Raw genomic sequence first — 21746 nt, 5'->3', positions numbered from 1 at the left:
CCACATGATCTAAGCCTAATAATAAATGGATTAAGAAAACGTGTCAAAGAAAAACATTGTTGTTTCCATCATTGAGGTAAAGCATTGTGTAAGTTGTCCTTTATTTAACATTATACCATGGTCTGTCTGAAGACTTGACTCTGATTGGCTGGAAGGTGAGCGTTCAAATCGTATAATGCACAGGTAGTTCCAGTCAGTTTAATCACCGTTCTAAATGAATGTGCTGCCTTTAACATATAGTTACAGTTGCATACAATAGCAAATGTAGAAAATGTACTGACTGTTACAAGGCACTGACATTGGAGACTATGTCAATAAAGTAAGGGATTGCAGGATTTTAATGCACAACTAGCCATGGATTATCTCTCACTTTATTGAAGGAGTCTCCAGTGTCAGTGCCTTGTAACAGTCAGTACATTTTCTACATTACATTTTTTAAGTCTTCAGCATAGACGACTTTGCTTTTTCTTGTTTCTTAGACAAGCATGGTGTCATAACAAGCGTTGTTTTTTGCCATATTACTTTTAAGAGACAGGAAAAAACAGAGGCTGGTGAGGGATGAACAGTTTAAAACTCCTGTAAAATAAGTGATAAGTGGAACTTACTTGTTTTGCAGACATTCCATAACATTAAATGTAACTGTAAATGGTCAAAAATTAGAAAGTGTCATTCAGTGATAATTAAGGGCCAAGCAGCAAAGGTGCGTAGGCACCTATTGTATCCATTACTTTTCTTCTTCTTCTTCTTCTTCCCCAATGGGAGTCTATGGCAGCCCTATGAACCATAAGTAAGAAAACGATGAAGTTTGGCACACTCATACATATGACCTTGAATAGTATCTAGACTAATTATGGGGTCTCTAGGGCCAACGCTATAGCGCCACCACTAGTTCAAATATTCACTTTTCAGATGGTTATAATTCAACACTTTGTCCTATAGAAAAGAAGTTTAGTTCATCAGATTACTCTCCTCATGCTTATCACAATCCATATCTTACATTAAGACTCCACCCATTACAGTAGTCACCATTTTGAAATGCACAGCATTACGTTTTTTCACTACTCCTCGTACAAATTTGGCCCAATTCGTACCAAAGTTGGCTCAGATGATCAGTGGACAGAGCCACACAAAAATCACTGAACAGAAGTTTGATATTCTTATTCTAACTAATGTGTTTTTGAGCTTCACCTTGGAAGCTCTCCTCAGCATCAACACAAACATGTGTTCTCTGTGTGGTGCACTGTGATAAATGACAAGCTTCAGTTCTAGAGGTCCTGGGGTCGATTCCTGGCTGTTGCCAGTTCTTAAAAATGGCTGTAATCCAGTGTCATTTGGTTCCTTTCTTCTGTGGCTCAGCATTGCACTAACCTTTTAACCTCTTGGCATGCAAATAAATGCCTCTGTTCTGTTAATTTCCTGTTCAATCTTATTCTCAGCTGTGCTTCTAAACCCATCTTTTATTCATTCATGTACATTCTATTACTCTTAGTGTTCTTCATTGCTCTTGCTGCGCCTTTGGTGCTTGGCCCCTTTAATCGCTGCTTGCAGCTGTATTTAAAAATTGAAATTGTTGGCAAATTGCTGTGGTTTAACAGGAAGAAAACAGTTTTGGGATGTGCTGTTATAAGAAACTAATCGACTTTGGTGTGTTAACAGTATCTCAGCTGTGCTTTGGGGTTCATCACACCACCTCGTTTTTTATTATTTTCCTCGAAAAAACAGCATGTCTCGAAGTGTTTTATTCCTTAAATATGAAACGGAAAATATCTTTTGGAGAGCGAAAGCCATTAGAAACAATGTCTCTTTGAAAGAGAAATGCTGGAGACAGCCACAACAGCTGCCCACTCGGCAATAAAGAATTTTTTATTTTTTTTAAATGATAGCCTGCCCTGGACACGTAATCTATTTGGACACCCCTGGTTAAGCACTTGTTTTATTTCATCATTACTGCCCCAGCATGTGTATGAATAATGCTTTTGGCGATTTTTTTTTTCATCTTCTTTGCTGGTGTGTACCGTCTGACTTGACAAGTCATGTTAATTAGGAAGCAGTATGGACACAGTATGCAGCACTGTAAGTAAATGCTAAAAGTGTAAGACTCAATGTGTGTCTGTTTGCTGTTTGTGTACTAGCTACACCAAAGGAGAGCTGGACATTGCCTACATCACATCACGTATCATAGGTGAGGATTTAAACACATCTAAACAGCTATTTCATAAAGCATTTCCATCTCTCTCTCTTTTTTCCTTTCTGTTTCTGTCTGCCATGTCAGTGGGCGAGAGGTCACTCAGAAGCTTCATGTGATAGTGCTGTGTTTGCTCTCTCTACACATTTTGCTTCATTCTTTCAGACTTATTCGCCCGACAAACAGTAGTAGACCTCATTTCACTCCTCACTTCTATAAATAAATTATTTGTGACCTGCCCTGAATGGAATCTTTGGGTCATTTTAAAAAACCATTATGGCCTCAGATGTGTTAGATCCGAATGCACACAATAACCTGATCCGATCTCAAAGCTTAACACTGTTGATGATCGCGGCAGCTAATAAATTCAGTGCTTGGAGTTAAAGCAGATTATGACCTCATCTTCTGACTGTACTTATCCCTTTTCATGCTCTATCAGTGATGTCATATCCTGCGGAGGCTGTGGAATTGGGCTACAGGAACCACGTGGAGGATATCCGCTCTTTTCTGGACTCGCGTCATGCCGATCATTACACTGTTTTCAACCTGTCCCAGAGGAACTACCGTGGAGCCAAGTTTTCCAACAGGGTGAGACGACTCATCTGAAATGTTCACAGTCCAAGCCTTGAGGAACTTTCTCTGTTCTGACTTAACTAACAGAGGTGCTGAGAAAGTCTCTGTGGGGTTGTACAAACAAAGGTTGAGTAATGGAAGACTTTAGAAAGCGTTTCCTTTTTTAAAATGATTCTATGATAGCGCAATGAGTCATTCCTAAGCCTGATTTCTTTACAGTGGCTCAATGAGATGCGGCAGCAAATAAGAGGAGGTAATATTGATATTGCGAGAAGCCAACAGGCTTTCCTCAGAATTTTCACCACTTTACTGTTAAAATAGCAAAACACTGACCTGAGGTTAAACTCCATTTCTGTAGAAATCATTACATTCCTTCTTGACTTTCTCATTTCTAACCAAGCCCACTGCCCCTGTTGAAAGATTAGATATGCCTCATACTGTACCTCCTGCATTTCATTTAATGAAAAGAGGAAGTTAAACAGCTTTATTCTTGCTGAGGGTGGGGCTAATTTCTTGGCAAGGATGAACAAATTAGTAGCCAAGGCTCCCGAGACAAGCAGACAAGCAGGGTTGAGTTTCCCAAAAGCACCGCAGTACAAAGATCATGGTTGCATGGTAGAATGAGTATCACATTGAACACTCTCCCTACCAGTAAACCTTTACTTTGCAATGCTTTTGGGAAACTCAGCCCAGATTATTTTTCTCTCGATGTTTCCAGGAGGACAAGGAATGTTCAGTGGGCTGTTTATATAACAGGCAACAGTGTTTTTTTTCACTACAGTGGTCCAACACTCAGAGAAAGAAAAACTCGACTTTCGCAAAAAAGAAACCTTTTCATTGAATAGATTTGTTTATACATAACATACCCCAATTGGTTCATATATTTCTCAGTGGTCCACAGCACCTTGATCTTCTGCTCTATGCACACTCACTGAGGATGTGGTCTGGATGTTGTTAGGAAGTACTTTTACTAAGTGTATTATTATGCTTGAATGGACACTAGACAATGTTTCTAGATTCAGGATATTGAACCAGTGACTATTGAACTGAGCAAAATACAATACATGTATAGAAGAAGCCTTTATTTTGTCACATATATATTACAGCACAGTGAAATTCTTTTCTTCGTATATTCCAGCTTGTTAGGAAGCTGGGGTCAGAGATGATATGGCACCCCTGGAGCAGAGAGGGTTAAGGGCCTTGCTCAAGGGCCCAATAGTGGCAGCTTGGCCGCTGCTTCTGATCAGTAATACAGAACCTTAACCATTGAGCCAGCACATATATACAGCACAATACAAGTATAGCACACAACCAGTGTTGTAACTCTAGCACTATACGGCATCATCTCCAATGTTAAAGTGCACCTATTATGGTTTTTCAAATATTACCTTTCATGTAGTGTGTTATAGAGCTGTTTGTGAATGTAAAAACATCTGCAAAGTTTAAAAACATCAAAGCGCACGACAAACGAAGTTATTGACTCCTAAAAGAAGGAACCGATTCTGAACAGCTGAATCGAGTCATTAGTGATTCCAGACTTACTTCCTCTACCAACCTACGTAGATTTGTAACAAAAAGCCCCGCCTCCGGTCTTCATCGGCTGCTCGCCTACAGAGGGGGCTGATATTAGATATGGTATGGATATGGGTATGGGCGTTTCCTTTTCGACACACGCTGACAGCGGTAGTATGCTCTCTGAAAGGAGGAGTTTAGAAGGAATCATTGAACGAGTCGTTCGTGACACTGGGGAAAAAAAAGTAATGCTGCAATTTAAATTATGAGCATGTTAAAGTGTTTTTTGACTTCAGATGCATGCAAATCTATTTAAAACAATTAGGCACGTTTCTAGACCATAATAGGTGCGCTTTAAGTAAAAAACATCTTTAAAAATGGCAAGAGAACACCACAGCTCATAGCCAAAGACTATGACCTTTTTGTTGAGGGCACATATACAATTCACCATGTTTGCTTCATCAGCGTTGACTCTTTTTAGAGTAGTTAATTGGGCTGATGGGTAAGCATAATATACGACTGGGCAAGCACTTTGGAGCTTTACCTTGCTTCATGAATTTATGACCCTGTCCACCCCTAAACTAACACCCCACTAACTAAAAATGACAAAGAAGTGAAGAATGTTTTAAATCCCAGGTTTTCTAAGATATCTTTAAAATGACTTTCAGATATGGCGACTTATGTCGGTGACTTATGACCAAAGATTATGTCAGTATTTATGTGGGGAATGTTACGTCTATTCAGAGATGGCCTAAGCACCTGCTGACGTCAGTTTCTGAACTGCCATATTTAACAACAGGGCTTCAACAGTCATTTCAGAAGCTTATAAGATAGCATTTGATGCAGCACATCCTGTTATCATTTAAGTTTTTTTTATTGTGCGATGACAGTTACTCAGATGCACCACTTAATGAACCCACAAGATACTGAATCAAGGTCATGAAATCATACGACGCAAGCTATTTTATCAAACTTTTGATTGGATATTTTGAATTAGTTTGATGTGCTGTTCCGTAAAGAAAACATGCCCATGGTTTTAAGAATAATCAGTCCTCAAGATTAAGAGGACAATGTCTCAGATTAAGATTGTGTCTTCTCGATACAATAAAAAAAAAAATAAATAAATAAATAAAAAAACACCTTTCTGTTGCCTTTACAGAGATGATAGTATTAATTAATTAATGGTGTCATATTATGAATCTAATATTGGCCTCAAGTAGCCTTCTATAGTTTTTTGAGTGTATTGAGTGTACAAACAAATTTCCACATGGCATATTGTGTTTCTGAAGTCAGAATACCCATGTATGTAATTTATAAACATTTGAACACCTATTAAAAGCTACACTGTTAATTTGTTAAATTTGAAATCAATGAATGTAGCATGGTTAATGTAGCATGGGTTTGGTGACACCTTGTTTGCAAGCCTAAGTGTTATTTATATCATGCATTGGGAAAATGCCTTCTATTATCCTGATATTCTTTCCATATCACCTACCCGCTACTATAAATACACTCCTAATGAGTTCACTATAAATAGCATCTCATGATGTTTGTCGTGATGGCTTTGTCAATAGACTTTTAAATATAGTCATGCAGTGAATTCTGCATAGGCTCATTTCTGTGCACTGATTAAATAATGCACAGATTAACTGCACACACGTCTCGTTTGATACGATTGCATCAATAAAACAGTGTATTTACAGATAGACTTCATATGTTTCTCGTTTGCTCAGTGACGGTTACTTCAGGATTACAGTGTGAGCTGTTAGCTCTTTCTACCCTGTTACTGAATTACTCAAGCATTTTCTGCTTCACATCATCGTCTCTCAATTCTCTCTTCAGGTGTCTGAATGCAATTGGCCATCCAGACAAGCCCCGAGCCTTCACAACCTGTTTGCTGTGTGTAAGAACATGCACAACTGGCTCAAGCAGAACCCCAAGAACGTGTGTGTGATCACTTGCTCGGTAAGAGAAGAAACAACACATCTGATTGCACCGTCAGGTTTATACTCATTTCCACCTTAGTTCTTCTCATCCTGCTGAACATTTCGATTTACATCACAGCTTTTCAGCTCAAAACTCTTTAAATCCTCCTTTTGAGAGTTTATGTCTCCTTAAGTTTATCTTTCAGTGTATTTATGTGGTGTATATTTAATCATTTTCAGTTACTGTTGGGATTTTCTGGAAGACGGCGTTTATTCAGTCATATTTCTGCACAAACATCTGTTTATAGAGGACAATAATAGAAATCACTCAAAGCAGCATGGTGGTCAACAGTAGAAGTTTTTGTTTTATTGATGTGACTGAAAATCTGATATTGTTGATTTCATTACTGAATCAGAGCAAGCCAGAAGACAAAAGTAAATGTAGTTGTTTAAGCATGGCAACCAATAAAAATAGAGAGGAGGGGCTTAACTGTGCTTTCAAATTATTAAAATAGTAAAAAGCTGTGTGCTTATAGATGAATGGGGGGGGGATCTCAAGGCAGGATAATGATCAGGCATAAACTAATGAAGTATAAATCAATAAACATGAAGCAGGCCCTAATGCAATGCTAATCACCACATACACAGGCCAATTATACCGTACCATACCGTACCGTACCATACCGTACCGTACCGTACCATACCGTACCATACCATACCGTACCATACCATTGCGCAAGACTTCAGGCAGTAACACCATTCCGGCTTATTTAAAGGGAGCAGTGTGATTGAAAACAGGTGAGTCTCATTAGTAATCACTGGGCACAGGCGCTTGAATGGAGGTCATGTAATGAGGTTATGGGCTGATACGGGAAATGTAGCCTGACACTTATATTTCTATTTATACAAACTTTCAAGACGAGATTTAACAGCACAACTGTATTATCAGTACAGTATATTAAGTTTTTAGATTGGTACGTTTAGTAAAAAAATAAACACATTTTCTTACAGAAACCTGTGTAAACCATATTTTGAATTTGAATTTGTCATAATAGTGTGTCTCTGTGTCTCTCAGGATGGCAGGGGTCCTTCTGGTGTTCTGGTCTGTGCCATGTTCTGCTTCTGCCACCTTTTCACTAACCCGGTACCTGCCATGCAACTGCTCAGCGCCAAGAAACCCGGATCAGGCCTGTGGCCCTCACACAGGAGGTAGAAATACTTCAAAACTAGGAAGCAGCAGTCCGAATACTCAAAACATAATTACAATTAAAATACCTCTTATTTCCTGTTTTACTTATGTGCCATTAAATAACTTGCAAAATAAAATGACTTTTTTTTTTTTTTTTTGCTAATGCCTAATAATTAGTGCTAGCTTGCAAAATAATAAGCTATAATATTGTATTAAATCTTTTCTAATTACAGAGACAATCAGTGATCAGCTCATGGTTAGGGTTTTTCTAGTTGAAAGCTAGCTTGCATAGGTCACAGTTTTGTTCTTTGGTTTGTTTGTTAATTTTACAGAAAAAAAAAATCACAATTTTTTGGATTTTTAATTGGAGTAACATATTCTTAGCATTTTTAAAGGTTTTTGTGGCTAAAAGGTGTTTGAGAAGCATGGCTAATAATTGTTGAATCAGATACTGGTAAGCTTATATCTAACACTTTAGATTTTATTTATTTATTAAAGAAATGTTACAACCCCAATTCCAAAAAAGTTAGGATACTGAGTAAAACGTCAGTTAAAACAGAATGTAATAATTTGCAAATCTCATAAACCCATATGTTATTCACAATAGAACACATATCATATAAAATGTTTAAACTGAGTAAATGTACCATTTTAAGAAAGAAAAAAAAACAAAGGTGATTTTGTTGATGATTATGGCCGCAATACGTCTAAAAAAAAAAAAAAAAAGTTGGGACGTAGACAATAAAATGCTGGAAAAGTAAGTGTTAATAAAAAGAAACAGCTGGAGGAGCATTTTGAAACTAATTAGGTTAATTGGCAACAGGTCAGTAACATGATTGGGTATAAAAAGAGTATCTTAGAGAGGCAGAATCTTTTAGAAGGAATTATGGGAGGGAATCTGGTTGGAAGCATATGTTGACAGGTATACTTTTGTGTGTGTTTGATCAGGTACGTAGGCTACATGTGTAGCATGGTTTCAGAGAAGCCCACATTGCCCCACTCCAAACCGCTGGTAATCAAAGCTGTCACAATGAATCCCATACCTTGCTTCAACAAACAGCGGAGTGGCTGTCGACCTTTTTGCGATGTCCTGCTCGGCGAGACAAAGATCTTCTCCACAGCTCAGGAGTATGAGAGGATGAGGTACACCAGACAACACACTAGCTCCATGTGAAACCATTTTCCACACAAGGTGTATGGAGGAAATCAGGTTTTACTAACATACTAACTGTTCTGTGAACATAGCAGTTAAAATCTGAGGAAGAACATAAGGAAATGGAGAAATGAAAATGTATGACTTCAAGGAGTTGTATATTTTTGGGAGAAAGTACACTGTGTTCAGAAGGTTACTTCCATGTTTGGATTCAGGCCGGATAGGCAAGGGCAAGAGGATGTAAGAAGCATCTTTAGTCTTGCACATGTTGTTAGAAATGTATTGTTTCTGTGATTATGGGCATTTAAAGTATAATGATCATAATTACACCTGGACTATCATACATATACATATCCCACTGACAAATTAGGTCTTCTGATTCTCTTTCAAAACAAGTGTGTCCCTAGGACATGGTATTTATATTGCTTAATTCCATACCTTTTATAAATTAGTCATGTGTGTAAAAAAATTTTTTTTTTTTTTTTGGTTACACATTCTGATAATTTAAAGAATGTGATGTTCTGTTCATTATAATATTCCTATTTTGTGATTCACAATGGTGGTTTAAATAACAGGGGTGCACAGGGGCTTAGTGGTTAGCGCATTCGCCTCACGCCTCCAGGGTTGGGGATTTGATTCCTTCTGCTGCCCTGTGCTGCAGGGGGTTTTCCTACGGGTACTCCGGTCTCCTCCTTCAGTCCAAAGACATACATGGTAGGCTGATTGGCATGTCCAAAGTCTGTAGTGTGTGAATGGGTGTGTTAATGTATGTGATTGTGCCCTACGATGGATTGGCACCCCATCCAGTGTGTACCCCGCCTTGTGCCCCATGCTCCCTGGGATAGGCTCCAGGTTCCTGAAGGGTAAGCGGTATAGAAAATGGATGGATAATATAATATACTATTAAAAGTATGGTGAGACTGATGATACCTTTTGAGCTTTGCCTAAAATAAAAAAAAAAAAAAACACTTTTCACCTCGCCTCTGTGCTAAACAGGGTCCCAGCAGGCGATAAATGTAACCTATCCACCCACATCGGTGGAAATGCATTTATTTCTGATCACTGAAAGAGAAACTGAGCTAAAACAGGAACCATTTACTTTACACCCAAACGAATGAACCATGCTCTGGTGTAAACCACCAAATTAGGTCTGTGGCTGCATTAACATGGAGCCTGTAATATTTCGCGTAGTAGTATTCCGTGAATATTTCGAGTAGTCAGTATCACATGAATGATCCTGATGTTCTCTTCCATCCAGGGAGTACAGGGTGCACGAGGGAAAGGTGGTCTTCAACCTGGGAGTGAGTGTCCAAGGCGATGTCGTGATCTCAGCCTACCACATGCGCTCCCATGCCCTACAAGCCAAGGTGAGGACAGGACATCAAAGAAGAATTGCGTTTTCTCCTGTCTTTTCAGATGGAAATAAAGTACAACAGAGACACTGTCAAGTTCGATTTTCAAGGATAGTTTCTCTGCATTAATCAACACCACCTGACCAATCCGAATCAAGATTTCAACATTGCTGTGGTATAAAGTGGATTAATAACATTAGTAACATTAGTAACGCTAATGCTCTGGTTATTACAGTATGTTTGATTTAAATGCTTGCTTTGTTGCAGGTGACCAACACACAGATATTCCAGATTCAGTTCCATACAGGCTTCATTGCCCCCGGGACAACAGACTTAAAGTTTATGAAGTAAGCTTTAACAGTTCTCTGTCTGCTTTTTAATCGAAGATACACTAATGAAGCTAAAATGTGTCTCAATCAATGCTTGTGCTTTATTCGGGCACCATTTACATGTATTCATTTTGCTGACACTTTTATCTCAAATGACTTGCATTTAATAAAAGACACAATATGCTGGGCCAATCATTTGCTGAGAACCTGAGCCACCACTCTTGAATACTTTGCTGTGGCTTTATCTAAAACATACTTCATACTTTCTCTGCTTTATCTAATAAATACTCACATGTGTGTTCAGGTCTGAGTTGGATGCGTGCGATTCTCCAGACAAGTATCCTCAGCTTTTCCAAGTGCTGCTGGAGATTGAGGTGGAGAATACTGACAAGCAGAAGGATCTCACGCCACCCTGGGAACAGTTCCCCACCAAAGACCTGAGCCCAAACTTGCTGTTCACCTGCCACCAGGAACACAAGGATGCTCTCGCTCTTGCAGGTGACGTACAGTAACAAAATTGGAACTCCATGGCTACAACAAACTGTAGAGTCAATAAATATACTTACTCAAACACAAGTCTATCTCTAGCACAGTATTGGGTCTGTTAAACAATCCTCAAGCTTTAAAATCTCTGGAGATAAACCCCTGATTTTAGAGCCTTCTAGATATTTCTGACTCCTAATTAAGTCTGAAATTTATTGGCTTATTGTGTGTTTAGATCCAGCACTGGCTCAAGGGGCCCAGGGGGGCCGTGTGGGCCCGAATGAGGAGAGTGAGCCCTCAGATGATGACATGCTCTCACTCTCTAGCCAGCAGAGCGGCGGCAGTGGCGAGAAAGCCAAAGGAGCCAGTAGAGCTGAGGCTCAGCCTGCTGCTCCTCCTCCGCCTGCTGAGGACGTTGACCTCTTGGGCCTGGACGGAGGTGGTGTTCAGCCTCCTCCAACTTCCCCACAGCCTCATACCACCACTAACACCACCACAGACCTGCTGGGAGATCTGTTTGGAGCTCCAGCCTCTCAGTTATCCAGTGGCCCCACCTCTGCCCAGTCTACTCCTAAAAGGACCACCTCCTCAAGTTCACCTTGCCCCTCACCTAGACCTACAGACAGTGAGCATGCTTTCTAGATCCTTTTTAAACTCTGTGTAGCCTTTTACTGGAGTATGATCATTATAGTGAGTAAAAGGCAACAGGAAAATGGATGATGTCAATTGAATACACAGAACATCTGTTTTAGAGAATTCTTTGGTCAGTTGAAATAATTTGGAAATAATTTGTACCTACATGCAAGTTTGCTTCTTTGGCTTTGCAGTAAAGTGGCAAAGTTAATGTAGCTACTTTAGCAAGTAATGTCTACCTCTCCCAAAACTCTGTAAGCACTGGACCTCATTTAGCAGCCATGTAGTAAAATGGCCTATTTTTTTTTTTTGAAAGCCAAACTAACCATTCCCACCAGTTTGTGTAATCATGGTTTTCTAAGTATTCATATGAGCATGTTGATAAATGTCAACCACTCGTAAATTACCACCTGCGTTCACAGCACAACTCATTTAGTTATTGAGGCCCACAGAACACCATGAAAGGCAAAGTTCAGATAGAGCTGGAAACAACAAAACGATGACCATGTTGTAGATGCAGCCATTTTGGACAATCGGGATCATTTGGTGATTTATGTAGCTTTATGGTGTGGTTGAGAAGCAAACACTGAACACCAAAAATGTTTTGGCTGGGTGACCTACATTTGGAAAACCGTGCCATTTTGATTCATCAAAAAATCTTACTCTATGGCATCAACCAGAATTGGATATGGTTTCTGTTAAGCTGCCTTATTGCCTATTGTTAAAATAAATGAAACTTACCCCAGCAGGTTGTCCAGAACACCAACATCCTGCTAAAAACTGAGTCTGAGGTTGATATGACAGTTTGTTACTTTTGCAGGTTTTGACCCGTTCGGGTCGGCTCCATCTGCCGCAAAGCCTCAAGACTTTATGGGGGCCTTCCTGGGACCAGGTAATGTGGGGCAGCCAGAGCCCTTCCTGCATGCCGCACGCTCTCCATCTCCCACTATGCAGAACATGGGCTTGGGTAAGGCATGCACCTATGCCAATGTTTCAGTAGTGTGTGTTTGTCAGGCAGCTTGTTTCCATCATATGCTCACTGATTGTAGTTCAGTCTTGTGGCTGCATTGTGCTAGTTTGGTGAACAGCGTTAGATGTGTTACTAGTCCTTGTGTCTGCTTTTTGGCTTGTCCTGGATGAGATGTTCATGTCGTAGGCAGTATGTGATTTCTTGAAGGTTAATATATGCATTTGAGTCTCTTACCATTAGTTTGACATGACCTAAAGAATCACTCACATTTATTTCTATAGCACATTTAAAAACAAAAGTTGGCCAGTGTGCTTTACATGCCAAAACCTAACAAATTCATACAACCTAAAAGCATGAGACCAAATCCAGAACTAAATTAAATACAGTCGAATGCAAGTGAGAATAAATGAGTCTAAATGAGATTTAAAAACCTCAAGAGAGATACAGGATCTAATATGGAGAGATGGGCTCATAGTCGAGGAGCTGCAACTGAGAGCCCTTTTGATTTTAGACAAGACTTGGGAATAGTTAACTGAAACGCCTGTGAAGATCTTAATGGTCTAGAGGACATATGTTGCTCATCTTCTTCTTCTAATAGCCATTTATACCTTTTAAAAACAAATGGTAAAATTCTAAACTTCACTGGAAGCCAATAGAGGGATGTTAATACAGGTGACGTACTTGCATATTCCCTAGTCCCAGTCAAAAGCCTAGCAGCAGAATTCTGAATGAATACAGTGAATTACAGTAGTCTAGTCTGGATGTAATAAAAGCATGCATAACAATTTCCAAATCATTAAAAGACACAGGTTTCAATTTCACAATACTCCTTAATTGGAAGAATCCACCTCGAACCAGAGTTTATATGCTTATCAAACTTTAACTCTGCATCAAAAATAACCTCAAGACTCCTTTCCTGATTGTGTACCTTTTTAGATTTAATAAGTCCTAAATTATTAATTATGTTTAGTTGAACTTGGAGGGCCAAATACTACCACTTCAGTGTTTGCTTCATTCAGGTGGAGAAAATTGGCTGGCATCTATTCCGTAACCTTATTAAAGCAATCAAAAGGTGATTTCAAGGCTAAATTATGCCCCACATTTAGAGTGAGATAAAGCTGAGTGTTGTCAGCATAAAGGTGATTTATGTTTCTGACGGATATTGGCCAGAGGAATCATAGAAATAGAAAATAAAACTGGACCCGATATAGATCCTTGTGGAACCCCACATTTCATTAAAGTGGAAGAGGAAGAAATATTCAGCAAAGTTCTCCTGGAAAGACTTTAATCTTTCAAAACGTCATAAGACACCTGCAACTTATCTTCTTTCCACTGCCTCTCTACCTTTCTCCACACTTGGCAGAGACTTTGAGTATCATTATTAAGAAAATGTATTGCCCCATTTTCCAGGGTTTGCATTACACTTAAGCAATAAATCAACACTGAACAACTTGTATATTAAGCTATATAATTAATATCGTAATTGTAGTTTATTAAGTGGCATCTAATATGTATTTTGTAATACATTTGAGTTGTGTGTTTTTTTTTTGTTTGTTTTTATTTATTTATTTATTTTTTATTCTTTTGATCAGCATGTTTGTACGTTTTCACTTCATATTTGTACTGGTTACCGGTATCCTGCATTACCCACAATACTGTTTGGCTAACTGATGATAGTGGTGCCAGAACCCTTGTTTAATCTCTACCCAAACTGATGGACAAGTTGCAGCAGCACTTTAGTCTGTCCTGCTTTATGTACAAACTTTCTGTCTGGAATTTGCTGGTGAAGTTTTCCTTTAATAGTTAGTCATTTTTAAAAATATCTACACATTTACTTGGCAGTTGTCATGTTAAATGCAAACCCAACTCAAAGCAAACTGCCAGAGACCATTTTGTTAGCTAAGTATAAAAAGGCTGGAGCTGAATGAGGTCTAACTTGTGCCAATCCCTGCCAGGCCGCAGCTCGCCCGTGCCCCCCACTACACCCACTGTAAACATCCAGCAGCAAAGCACTGTGGGAGGAGGATGGGACTGGAACAGAGCAACTGCCCCTGGCAAGTGAAATTCAACACCACAAAGACCAGAGCAGGACATCTGCTGGAGAATTTAGGAGTTACACCTAGATTTAAGCTTTTGTACATCACCTGCTTCATCATTTTGAGTTCTTTCAAAGTCTATGCTGGTAGATGAGATGCCATTAACTAACTAATGATGGATTTCATAACATGCAGTGCTGTGCAAAAGTTTTAGGCACATGCAAAGAAATGATGTGGAGCAACGATTCCTTCAAAAATAATGCAATTAAATGTTTCTACATTAAAAGAAATACTATAACGGGCAGTAAACAGTAGTAAATGAAACAAAGGCAATATTTGGTGTGACTTTTTCTTTTAAAAAAAAAAAAAAGTAGTCTTGGGTTGAATTAGTGCAGTTTTATAAGGAAATGAGCTATGTTTTATTGAGCATCTTGCAGAACCAGCCACAGTCCTTCTGGAGACTTTGACTGTCGCACTTCGTTGGGTTTTTAGTCTGAAAAATGTCTTACCACTTAATAACCTGCTTTCTTTACTGACAAACATTTTTCTGTAACTTTTAATATTGTACTGGAAAACTAATGTTTGGGGATCTAAAATGTTTTTTTGTACTGACTTGATGTAGGAGTTATAAAATAAAATTCTATAACAAAGTTTGTACTAAAAAAAAAAATAAGGTGCCTAACACAGTACTGTATGATAGCTGAATTAGTGTTCGCTAGATTTCTAGCCCTTTATTCAATTGGCTGCATTCTTAACCTAACATTAGCTAGTTGTGTTAGCAAATCTGGCCAGCTTCTAGTTGGATATCTACAGTACTACTGAAGGGATAGCATTAGCAAGACTGCTTATTTGGCTAATTTTAGGTGTCTTAGCTAATGTTGCTAAATCATGGCTACACAATGGTTTTCAACTGGACTCTGATATATTTTCAGACAAATTTATTAACTTTGCACATTATGCTACGTTTGAGAGCTGCAAATTTTCACACTGTGGGAATTTCACAAGCACATAGACAGGTTTTGACTATAAAACTGAGTTCATACAATAACTCAAATTCACAGAAAGCAAAGATCCACTAAAATGAATATTCCTTGTTTGTATTATATATTTATGCACATTGAATGTGCAGATGTTTTACGTAAATGATACTTGGTATTTGCTGCGTGTGTGGAGGAAAGACAATATAAATAAAATTGAGGCTATAACGTGTATCGGATGACTGTGTTTGCAGGTGGTGGTTTCAGTGTAGGCAGTAAATCCGCTGGTACGAGTCCTACTGGCTCTGTACACAACACTCCTACTCACCAGGCCAAACCGAACACCCTGGACCCTTTTGCTGACCTCGGCAACCTGGGAACCAGTCTGGGAGGTAAAGTGGAATAATGTGTAATTATTAAACTTGGGGGTGTGAAAACAGGTATGGAAAAATGAAGATTCTCTATTGGAATAAATCATCACATCTCAAAACATTCTATTTTGTGCAATTTTTTTTTTTTTTTAAATACATTTTCTTAAACTATTGAACTCCTTTCACTACGGCTATCAAGATAGTTGTACTCATAAATTTACACACCCCTTGCAGAATATGCTAGATGTTAATAATTAAAAAAAAAAAAACAGGGATCATAAACATTTTTTTATTTAGTACTGAATAAGCTATTTCACATAACAGATGTTTACATATCATCCACAATACACATTATTAGCTGAATTTACACCAATGATCTAGTTCAAAAGTTTACATATGCTTGATTATTAATACTGTGTGGTGTTACCTGGATGATCAGCAACTTTTTTTTTTTTTTTTAAACTTGTTTTTGTTTTGTGATGGTTGTTCATGAGTCTCTTGTTTGTCCTGAGCAGTTAAACTGGCCGCTGTTTTTCAGAAAAATGCACATGATTTGGTTTTCCAGAATCTTCTGCATATTTGACCCATCTTTTTGAGCCATCTTTTGGGACTCGTATACAACTACCGTATTACAAAAGGTGCAAACCTTCACTGATGGTCAAGAAGGTAACACAATACATTAAGAGCTGGGGGGGGTTAAACTTTTGAACAGGATGATCAGTGTAAATTGTTTTGTTTTGTGGGAAACATGTCAATCTTATGTAGCTTCTGAAGGGCAGAACCTAAGGAGAAAAAAGATCTTTAACAAAATACTAACAATTTACACCAACCATACTGTTCAAAAGTTTACACCCCCTGGTTCTTAATGTACTATGTTGCTGCCTTGAGCATCAGTGAATGTTTGCACCTTTTGTAATACAGAGGTCATTGTACGAGTCCCTCAGTTGTCCTAAGTGTGAAAAGACTGATCTCCATGTCATATAGCGACTGTTGGAAAGGGGTCAAATAGGTAGAAAATGCTGGAAAAACAAATCCTGTGCAAGACCTGGAGGTTGAAAGAATCAAGTGTATGTAAACTTTTGAACTGGTTCATTTGTGTAAATTCAGTTATTATTGTGTCTTATGGACTAGATGTAAACATATGTTATGTGAAAGTTTATTCAGGGTAGTACTAAATAAAAAACAAATTCAATTTTTATGATCCCTCATTTTATTTTTATTTATTTATATAACATTTAGCATATTCTGCAAGGGTATGTAAATTTATGAGCACAACTGGAACATTATGTTGCAGTTGTATTACCATTAACATTTTGACATTGTTTTGTTCTGAATCTTTTCCTGTTGCACTTTCCCTACAGGTGGATCGGGATTCTCCAGTAAGCCCGCTACTCCAACTGGAACAGGAGGAGGACTTCCTCCAATGAGTTCCCCCCAGAGACCCACTGCCTCTCCCCAACACACCACAGCAGGCTGGCAGTCCAGCACGGCTTTCCCCTCATGGCCACATGGAGGTGCGGGTCAGTGGCAGCCACCGACCCAGGCCAAAGCCCCAGGACCATCCATGACACACAGCTCTCCTCAGAACAGGCCCAACTACAACGTCAGCTTCTCTGCAGTGGGTGGAGCTGCGCCAGGGGGAAAAGCACAACCCAATATGGGTCAGTGACACCAGGTGTCCTTTAGACACTGATGTGCTTAAATTCCATGTGCCGTTCACCTTTTTTGAATAGTAATGCACTTGTATATTATTGTTTCTATAGTATAGCTAATTCACTAGGACTTGTATGGCAAACAATCCACATTATTATTATTATTATTATTATTATTATTATTAAACGGATAGAAAAATGTAGACGCTTTCTCTAAGGAGACTTTTATTTAACATTTACGGAAGGGGTCTCGAGTGTTAGTTCTTTGTAGTGGTCAGTAAAGAGACCTTTCAGGAAATTTGCCTTCTGTCTTTTTCTGTAAGATGAAAAGCTGCTTTTTCTGGCTTATTAACTTTAAGACGTGGGGGGAGAGACAGAGAGGCTAGTCAGGGAAGTGATAACAGGAACTAACTTTTCTCGTGCACATTCCACAACATTGCATGTAACTACATGTTGCTGTGGTATAAGAGGAATAAAACGCTGTAGGACATGCTGTAATAGGAAAAGAACTTGGTTTCTTTTTGTTTCTCTTAACAGCACACCCTGTTGTGTTTTATTGCTCATATATCCAATATGATGCGTCTTTATATCGATTATTAGAATTGCAGACAAAAATGATAACTAGACACACAGTGCCTTCACATGCCTGAAATACTCTTGTTCCTCTTAATGTGTGGGAGTGTTGATCATTTAGCTTTGTATTTCCCAATACTAGACCATGGTATGGACATTTTAGTAAAAATGTTTACATGGATAAAATTAAGGGTTAAGAGTTCTCAATCATAACTGTAAAGCATGTGCAACACAACTGTACATTCTCCATGTATTTTATTGACCATATGAACTTCAGTAGCGCAAGAATATATTTTTCATCATTGGAGAAAATACAATATAGGTTACTTCTGTGTAGAGATTCTCTTTGAACCCCTTAAGTTCCTTCAGCTTATTGTTCATTTATTCATCTGCAACAAATTATTCTATGACAATGAAACTGTCTGACACTTATGAAAGTGAGGACGGTAAGCCGGGGCCCACTGATGGTGCCTGGATGAGTTATTGTACATAGTGTAACGTAGCATTTCTGCCGGTTTCCTCAGGTACCAAACCGAAGGCTACTACTATTAATTTTGATGACCTGCTGTCTGGCCAAGGCTTTACGGGCAATAAGGAAAAGAGAGGCCCAAAGACTATAGCAGAGATGAGAAAAGAAGAGATGGCAAAAGAGATGGACCCAGAAAAACTCAAGGTGAGAAACAATGATTGCAGGACAACAGGGAATAATTAGCTTGCATACAGGATCATTATCAATAGCGCCTGGCATTATACCATTACACATCACAAAACCCTGTAATCCTGTAATCCCCAAACAAATGTTAGGCATACAAGTCTGTTTGTGTCAGTATTTCTTGTTAACGATTTTATTTTAAATCAAGGATTAGTCATAATTACTAACCCGACTGTAACTTTAACACGTAAGCGCAGGAGTTTAATCAAAGTAGAGTTTGCCCACCCAATAGCTCTTGTGTGTTTGCTGCAGATCCTGGACTGGATCGAGGGGAAGGAGCGTAACATCCGTGCTCTGCTCTCCACAATGCACACAGTGCTGTGGGAGGGAGAGAGCCGATGGAAACCTATAGGCATGGCTGACCTTGTCACACCTGAACAGGTGAAGAAGGTCTACCGCAAGGCCGTGCTGGTCGTCCACCCTGACAAGGTGAGCGGGTCTTTTATTTGTGGCCTACGAGGGCTTGAAGAGCGATTTGTATAAAAGTCAATATATAAAATATACACTCTGGCCGAAAATGTGGACACCTGACTATCACACCCATACTGTATGTGCTTGTTGAACATCCCATTCAGTCCCTCTTCGCTGTTATAATAACCTCCACTATTCGGGCAAGGCTTTCCACTAGATTTTGGAGTGTGGCTGTGGGGATTTGTGATCATTCAGCCACAAGAGCATGAGTGAGATCAGGCACTGATGTTAGGTGAGGAGCTTTGGGGTGCAGTCAGTGTTCCAGTTCATCCCAAAAGTGTTCAGTGGGGTTGAAGTCAGGGCTCTGTGCAGGACACTCAAGTTCTTTCACACCAACTTTGGTAAATCTTGTCTTAATGGAGCTCGCTTTGTGCACAGGGCAAATTGAATGCTACAGCATATAATGAAAGTCTAGACAATTCTTTGCTTCCAACGTTGTACCAACAGATTTTGGAGGAACCACATATAGATGTGATGGTCAGGTGTCCACATACTTTTGGCCCTATAGTGTATTCATGTGCAATGAGTACTTCATATGTGATCAGGTTCTAAGCTAAAATATCTTGGGAATTCATGATCACAAAAACCCGGATCATCTTCCATACAACTTGTTATGGAGCTGGTGTTGATTTTTAAAATCTTGATAGATTTTAAAAATCTATCATGTTGATCTATCTTTTCATGTTGATATTTCTGTAAAGCTGCTTTGAGACAATGTCTATTGTAAAAAGCGCTATACAAATAAAATTGAATTGATAGATAAAATCTTTTTTTTTTTTTGTCATTTGTAAGTCGCTTTGGATAAAAGCGTCGGCTAAGTGAGTAAATGTAAATGATAGTCCAAACATTCAACTAAACAGTGCTAAACTAAATTCAAGTAAACTAGGATCTTTGGCCTCCTTGCTTACCTCAGCATCATTCTAACAGCATGTCCATGTGTGCAATTCCTAGCTATTTTTTTTGGGAACCATTTTGTTGGTCTTGATTGTGCTTAATGATCTTTATGTATTTATATATTGTTTTTTGCAATTCAATGATTTTTTTTTTCAGTTTTTTTTTGTTTTGTTGCAAGAACCTCTTTGGTTTTTTTGACATGGTGATGGCAGACATAAGAATTTTTCACGTACCCAACCCCATTTGTGATGCATTCAATGTAACTCAGGAGTCAGAACTCAAAATTACAGCATTTTAAACCTTTGTGCGTTTGAGCAACAAACATGGACGCCTCTACATTTGACTTATGTTAGCAAAAATCTAGCCAGCTAATGTTAGTGCGAGTGTGTGTACCTCTGCAGAACAGCAAATTTTATAGTTAATGTTGGAGTTAATGGTTAGCACGTTTACCTCGCACCTCCAGGGTTTGGGAGGTGCGAGGCCTATCTCCGCCCTGTGTGCATGGAGTTTGCGGGTTCTCTGTGTTTCGGGGTTTCCTCCCTCAGTGCGAAGACATGTGTTGTAGGCTGATTAGCATCTCTAAAAAATTGTCTGTAGTGAGTTTGTGTGTGATTTGTGGAGACTGGAAGAAATTCTCAAAATAATCTTTTACAGAGATGGCAACTTGGTATTCAATAACTGACTTTTTGTTTTTTTTTTAATGCTGTTTTAAAAGATTGGTTTATGTGAGAAAAGGCAAGTTTTCAGTTGAATGGAAATATCTGGGCATTTTATACAATAACTTTTTTCCCATTCTTTTGAAAAGTACCAATAATGTGTATATATAATTTGTTCTCTCTCCAGGCAACTGGACAGCCCTATGAACAATACGCCAAGATGATTTTTATGGAATTAAACGATGCATGGTCAGAGTTTGAAAGCCAAGGACCGAAAGCTCTTTACTGAGACTTCCTGCACCAAGTGACCATAGGAAAACCCCACCCTGCTGCTGTTTACAACATAATTGGTCAACCACTCCTACTCAGAACAGCATGAGATGATGACCATGTTCATCAGAACCCCCTTCGCTGTTCTCCTCCCTCTCCTACATCCTGTTCTGTACACTGTACACACTAGAGCATTCGTCTGCATAGTGTGACTGTGTGAGTGTCAGTCTGTAATGACTTGCGGAACTGGCCTCTGATAAATCAGCTGATGAGCGAGCTACTATCTGAGCTTAGACATAGTGATGTGTTCTCCACAGTGCTAGAACTTGCATATCTTTCTTTCTATCAAACATAGTATTTCTTCCTTTTTTCTTTTTCTTTTTTTTTTGTGTGTAGTTGGGTAGTTCAGTACCTAAACATCTTGCCACACATTAAACTGGTCTATGTTTATAATGGTGCAAGTGATGTAGACCACGTGCAGGTCGAGATGACACTGGAGTATGTCCTTATTGATACTTAGCACTAATGGTTGACCGATTTTGCATTTTACCGATAACTAGGTTTGGCGGTACCTGCTGATGACTGACTAATCAACCACTAGTCTGAAAACAGTTTAAAAAAAATAAAAATAATAAAAAAAAATTGAATAAAAAAGTTAAATATACTTTATTACAAAAATACTGCGCCGGCTACACCATGAAAATATACTTTACTCTTTGTAAATTAAATAAATATGAATATATTAACTGTTACAAATAACTACAAATAAAAATGGACATCCAAAATTAATTAAGAAAAACACTTCAAATAACCCAACAAAATCTGTCGGT

General features: G+C 38.7%; 1 protein-coding gene across 5 annotated transcripts in view; it reads left to right on the top strand.

Moving 5' to 3' along the window:
- Positions 1-21407, top strand: part of dnajc6 (DnaJ (Hsp40) homolog, subfamily C, member 6) — a 49941-nt gene extending 28534 nt beyond the window's left edge. For 3 of the 5 annotated variants that reach the window (XM_017479514.3, XM_017479515.3, XM_017479512.3), the window contains 16 exons: positions 2133-2182; positions 2625-2773; positions 6113-6235; positions 7271-7404; positions 8333-8527; positions 9796-9904; positions 10157-10236; positions 10523-10716; positions 10937-11326; positions 12155-12301; positions 14260-14358; positions 15572-15709; positions 17050-17349; positions 18438-18586; positions 18878-19054; positions 20834-21407. In XM_017479514.3, coding sequence (XP_017335003.1) covers positions 2133-2182; positions 2625-2773; positions 6113-6235; positions 7271-7404; positions 8333-8527; positions 9796-9904; positions 10157-10236; positions 10523-10716; positions 10937-11326; positions 12155-12301; positions 14260-14358; positions 15572-15709; positions 17050-17349; positions 18438-18586; positions 18878-19054; positions 20834-20935 — 2536 coding nt within the window. In that variant the 3' untranslated portion in view covers positions 20936-21407. The remainder of the gene's footprint in view (positions 1-2132; positions 2183-2624; positions 2774-6112; positions 6236-7270; positions 7405-8332; positions 8528-9795; positions 9905-10156; positions 10237-10522; positions 10717-10936; positions 11327-12154; positions 12302-14259; positions 14359-15571; positions 15710-17049; positions 17350-18437; positions 18587-18877; positions 19055-20833) is intronic. The other 2 variants (XM_047158460.2, XM_017479513.3) reach the window with 2 other exon arrangements.
- The last annotated feature ends 339 nt before the right edge of the window (positions 21408-21746 follow it).

The sequence above is a fragment of the Ictalurus punctatus genome, chromosome 11 (genome assembly GCF_001660625.3).
Source record: "Ictalurus punctatus breed USDA103 chromosome 11, Coco_2.0, whole genome shotgun sequence".
NCBI lineage: Eukaryota > Metazoa > Chordata > Actinopteri > Siluriformes > Ictaluridae > Ictalurus > Ictalurus punctatus.
The sequence above is the reverse complement of the archived record's forward strand: the minus strand, read 5'-3'. Positions and strand labels throughout refer to the sequence as shown.